This window comes from Phacochoerus africanus, chromosome 15 (assembly GCF_016906955.1).
Source record: "Phacochoerus africanus isolate WHEZ1 chromosome 15, ROS_Pafr_v1, whole genome shotgun sequence".
Classification (NCBI taxonomy): domain Eukaryota; kingdom Metazoa; phylum Chordata; class Mammalia; order Artiodactyla; family Suidae; genus Phacochoerus; species Phacochoerus africanus.
The window spans coordinates 115,387,994-115,393,540 of NC_062558.1; the positions used below are offsets into that span (position 1 = coordinate 115,387,994).

The following is a 5,547-nucleotide window of genomic DNA, read 5'->3' on the forward strand; positions in this document are numbered from 1 at the left end:
GACAAATTTTCCTTGGACTACATTTTTTTTTTTTTTCTCTCTCTCAGATTTGACTTAACAATTTGAAGCCAAGCTAAAGAATCTAAATGTTGTGGTAGATTCAGCAGAGAACTCACGGACGCGCCGCCGAGTTTGCGGCAGCAAAGGCTAAAAATTACCTCAACTGCATCCGCTCTCAGATTTCTAACCTGTTTGACTCTCAAAAGGCCATTTAAGCCAGCGCTGCTCTTTTGTGGTCTCTGCCTTCGGAGTTTACAAGCTGTAAATTTAACACAGCCGGCCCCGCGTCTCTGGGTCCCGTGCAGCGTGAAGAAAGGCCTTTGCTGTGGAGAGCGCGGAGACGAGACAGACGCAGGCCAGATGAGGGCAAGCATTCTTAGGCGTCCTTCTCAAACACACAAAACCCAGGAAGCAGGAAAGGAAGGCAGTGCAAGGAAACAGTAGGGAGGAGAAGCCGCGCAGAGAAATCGCCCCCTTCTCGAGAACAGTCTGCCGTTTAAAAGCTCAGTCCGGCGCGCGCCTGACGCCGGCGGAGGCTCACGGCCGCGCGCGCGCACAGTCCCCAGCCTCCCGGGCGCTGGGCGGAGCAGAGCCGCGAGCGTCAGTCAACTCGGCCAATCATGTATCTCTGCCGCCCCCCCGGCCCTCCCCCCGCTTGGCCCCGCCTCGCCCCGCCACCAAGCGGAGGCTCGGGGCCGCGCGCGCGCAGTCGCGACACTCCGGAACGCGAGGCAAAGCCAAATTGCGCGCGTCGGTCGGCCTGGCCAATCGCGCGTCTCTTCGGCCTCCCGCGCGGTCCCGCCTCCGAGACGCTTTGGCCCGGGCTGCGGCCGCGCCCGCTTGCCTCGCAGCGTGGGGATGGCGGCGGGAGGTAGGGTCCAGGGCGCCGAGTGGGTCTCTGTTTAGGAGTTGACTGGGGAATTGAGCTGCGCTTCCTCTGCGCGGCGTGGGAACCTCTCAGCTCCACCTCAGGCCTGGGGGCTCGAGGCTCGAGTGGGTTTGCTGCATTGGCGGGCGGGGAGGGAGGACGCCTCCCTCTCGTAGTTTGCCTGGTGAAGTTGATGGCCTTTGTTTAAGAAACAAACTTCTGTAGACTCTCCCTTTCAGTATCTCTTCGCCATTAATGGAAAACAATGCAGACAGAGTGAATTAATCTGTGCTTATGCTCCTTGTTCCTTAGGCCTGGAGCGTCGGTCATTGGTTCTAGTCACACAACTTTGATGATTAGGGTAGTGTGACTGGTCTGATTGTGTGTTTTTGAGTCAAGACTTCAGTTATATTCCCTTTCATTGTGAAGCTGGCGTAATGAAATTAAAGAATTCCTGACTGTACAAAGTTGTTATTCTCCCTACCCTCCACGTGGAAGATTTTGAGGACTTAATAAGAACAAGTGGAGAGTTGTTTCTATAAGAAGCTAGCGGGTTAACTTGCCTGAAAAAACTAGTAGTCACCATATGGACCAACACTATCTGGTTTAGGAAGGTAAATGGAAAACTGCAGAAAGATCAAGAATGAATCACAACTAAATGAAAAGGGAAGTTGTGGGCTTACTTGTGGATGTTACACACAACAGTAAAAAAAAATTACTTGATAAAAATTGAGGAATGTAGAGGTATGGGTTCATTTGATTTCCATTATTGCTTTTTTAGAAGTAAACCAAGATTTCAAGATGGGAAGTCCAGACTCAGCTGTGATTTTACCTAGCACTCCACAAGCCGGTGCCAATCCACCATCTCCCCCTACAAGTAGTTCAAGAAAACAAGTATGAAAATCTAATACTTTCTAATTTTATATTTCTAAGTATTGTGTCACGGGTGGTTTTAAGTCTATTGAAGATTGTTAACAATGTGTAGACTAATAAGTAAAAATTTTCTTAGCAAAAATTTTTAAGTCATTCCCCTAAGGTAATGTATTGGACACCCTCCTTCCTGCTCCCGCCCAAGTTTTCATCATGAATCAATAATTTTCATTTAGTTTCAGTTCAGGTTATTACAATATTCTAAACAGGAAGTTTGAATCTGTGAGGTCATAAAGGTCTTTGGTAGAAAAATCTAGGTCTTTTCCTTAATTTGTAAGTCTGAAGCACCTAGAATAGTGTCATGCGTGGGCTAGTTACTGAATAAATGTTTGTGATTACTGGGATAAGTGTCTCCACACTGTTTTAGAAGGGGGCTGACTTTGCTAAAATAAAAAAATAAGATTTAGTGGAGCTTCCAGAAATTGGACATTGCGTCGTGATGGTTACTTTAGATATATGGAGACAGAAAGCCATCTAGTGGTTCTGCTATAGAAATGTAAAGTCTTGATTTTTAGTGGATTTATTTATGTCAAGAATTTTTTCTTGGAGTTCCCTTCTGGCACAGCAGGTTAAAGATCCAGTGTTGTCACTACAGCAGCTCGGATTGCTGCTGTGGCATAGGCTTGATCCCTGGCATGGGAACTTATACAGGTGGTGGTTGTGGCCTTTAAAAAAAAAAAACAACGGAGGTTTTTCTTGATTAATAGTATCAATGTTTGATGTCTTTTTCAGCCTATGAGTGCAACCCTTAGAGAAAGGTTAAGGAAAACTAGATCTTCATTTAATTCCTGTTATAGTGTGGTAAAACGACTTAAAGTTGAGAGTGAAGAAAATGATCAGACTTTTTCAGAGAAACCAGCACCTTCAGCAGAAGAAAAAAACTGTTTGGAATTTCAAGAAAATTTTAAACACATAGACAGTGAATTTGAAGAAAGTCCATATTCGAAAAATACCTTCAAGAATATCAGTGCATGTGAATCTAATTCATTTGATACTGAATCATGCAGAGATCTCCAAGATGATTTTATGAACGAGAATCTTCCCAAACAAGGATTAAACAAAGAAAAAGCAAAATTGGTGAAGCAGATTCAGGAGAAAGAAGACCTTCTTCGAAGGCTAAAACTAGTCAAAATGTATAGATCAAAGGTGAGAATTTCAGAACCATTGTCTAATTATTTTTTGATTTTTTGATAAATGGTAGGAAAGCACTTCATAAAGTTTATTTTAGCATAATAAGAAGCTAAGAAACCTGGCTTCCAACAACTTTAACTGAAATATAAGTCATAGATTTAGAGTAGAAGAGGCCTCTAAATAGCAGGTACAACTTTTGGAAAGTTCCAGCCCTCATTTAGTATGCAGTGGAAGCTTTTCTCTCTAGTTTCCAGCTCACAACAGTATTAGAGGTTTCAGATGTTAGCTGCAGGTTGCAATGAGAACAGAAGTGACAGCTGACAGGGAATGAGTTAAAAATCTAAAAATGGGCCACAGAATATAATAAAAAGTATTTTTAGTAGTGATCTTGCGTTATTCCAAATTATTAAAATGTTCCAAGTATTCAAGAAAATAAATATATATTAGATTTTAGATTTCAACTCAGATAGCTTAAGTAAACAGAACTTGAGCACTTGGAAGAAGATGACCCTTATTTACCTGGATCATTCATGTATATTGAAATTGTTCCTTCTTCCTCAACAATGTAGAATAGGTGATGGAATACTATATCTTATTTGCTGTCTTGAATTTTGAGGATTTTTAAAAAATATATAACTGCTTGAATTTTATGAGGTAGTGATGTTGAAAAATTAATTTGAGTATTATTTTTTAAAAGTGCAGCTGTAATAGAAAACGTAGATTTTTTTAAACCCATATTTCTACATAATTTTGCCCTACTTAATGATTTCATTTTTCTCGAGGGTGAGGACAGCCCAGAGCTTAAACCCAACAAAAAAGCCATAGAACTCAACTTGAGTGACAGTGTAACCGTTTTACTTAAAATCATATTATTTTCCTGGGTAGAAGTCCCATTCATATCCAAGTGTGTTACCCTTTAAACCTATTACTCATTAACTGATTTAACAATTTCCATTAAGTAAGTTAAAATAGGATGGCTTTCAAGTTATTGACATACATTTTTTTTTTCCTGTTTCAGAATGACCTGTCTCAGTTACAGTTGTTAATAAAGAAGTGGAGAAGCTGTAGCCAGCTGTTGCTTTATGAGTTGCAGTCAGCTATGTCAGAAGAGAACAAGAAACTAAGCCTTACTCAGCTGATAGACCACTATGGGTTAGATGATAAACTGCTACACTATAGCAGAAATGAAGAAGAATTTATAGATGTTTAATTCATAATTTTTTCTCCAGAACATCTTTGTGAACCTAACTAAAAAATACTTATACATTTTAAAGGGAAGATATAAACCATTAGGGCCTAGAGAAAGGTATCCTGTGAGCCTGGATCAATTTAGGGCCTCTGTTATATAAATATAAACTAGGTTCTAAAATGAAAATTTAGTATTTTGAATAAATTTGCCAAAGAAAACTTGACAGTTAAGGAAATGTGAAAAAAAATTAAATCATAAAATTTGGAGAATTGTGGAAGTGAGTTTTAATACATTGTTTTATTTATTGTGATAAAAAGTTTTATTTTTAATGTTAAAATAACATCTTGCAAATGTCTAAACCTAAACTTGTCTAAAAATGCCTGCTTCTTCTTAGTTTATGATCTTGTTTCCATTCATTTACCACATATTTCCATCTGGACAGCCTAGCAGATAAACCCATATGTTCAAAATTATATTAGTTTCTATCTCTTCAAATTTGTTACTTGTATCCCTCATCTTATTTAGTGAAATGATCATCTATTTCTTATAAAACCTCATATCTTCATCTCCCACTTTGAGGCATCTTGGTATACAAGGCCTTTTACATTTATCTACCTTTCTAGGTTTTTTTTTTTTTTTTTTTACTTTTTAGGGCCACACCCACGGCATGTGGAGGGTTCCAGGCTGGGGTTCAAATTGGAGCTGCCGGCCTTTGCCGCAGCCATAGCAACCCAGGATCTGTGCCACATCTGTGACCTACACCATAGCTCATGGCAACACCAGATCCTTAACCTACTGAGCGAGGCCAGGAATTGAACCTGCAACCTCATGGCTCCTAGTTGGATTCATTCCCACTGTGCTACAATGGGAACTCCTACCTTTCTAGTTTTACCTATGAAATAAGTTAAACTTAGATTATCTACTCCATTAACAGTGACTCCTCAGCCAGAAACCCACCTTCACTGGGTTGAGGTTCTGGCTGCCATCCTGGCTATGGACAGATTTATGACCTAAGCTGGCCCAGTCCCTGAAAATTTGGAATTGAGCTCAGGAAAGAAAGCTCATTTCTTTTTTTGGCTGGAGCTGCTGTGTGTAAATTTGGAAGCAGAAAAGCTTATGTGATTAAGAAGGGTAGTGTGTGCCCCTATAGAGAAAGGCAGAGGTGAAGGAAAGAGAACTTTGTGGATCTGTGGCTTTCTGGTTCCAGTTTCCAGTCTTCCTGAGAGCTTTCTGGATTTCTGTTCTTGGGTCCTTTTAAGGGCTGAGACAGTTTTACTTAGTTTTTAAAAAAATCCCCCCCCCAATCTTTTAAATAAAAAAAGAGTATTTCCCTACTATGTGATAAATAGCCACTACCCTAACCTTCCCCCCCAACCTACCCTCTAACTGTTCCTTACTTTCAGCCCAGTCCTCCATGATCCATCAAACT

At 40.7% G+C, this 5,547-nt stretch overlaps 1 protein-coding gene across 1 annotated transcript; it reads left to right on the forward strand.

Moving 5' to 3' along the window:
- Positions 1 to 726: 726 nt before the first annotated feature.
- SFR1 (SWI5 dependent homologous recombination repair protein 1) lies at positions 727 to 4,382 on the forward strand. The gene is made up of 4 exons (XM_047762148.1): positions 727 to 871; positions 1,650 to 1,762; positions 2,531 to 2,944; positions 3,948 to 4,382. Exons 1-4 carry the CDS (start codon positions 859 to 861, stop codon positions 4,137 to 4,139), a joined length of 732 nt encoding a protein of 243 aa, XP_047618104.1. The 5' UTR covers positions 727 to 858; the 3' UTR covers positions 4,140 to 4,382.
- Positions 4,383 to 5,547: the final 1,165 nt, after the last annotated feature.

What these genes read in the sequence shown, in the direction of transcription:
- SFR1 (XM_047762148.1), top strand. An exon ending in CAAGTAGTTCAAGAAAACAA is followed by an intron (nt 1,763 to 2,530) that starts GTATGAAAATCT and finishes TGTCTTTTTCAG; the next exon opens with CCTATGAGTGCAACCCTTAG. An exon ending in TCAAAATGTATAGATCAAAG is followed by an intron (nt 2,945 to 3,947) that starts GTGAGAATTTCA and finishes TTCCTGTTTCAG; the next exon opens with AATGACCTGTCTCAGTTACA.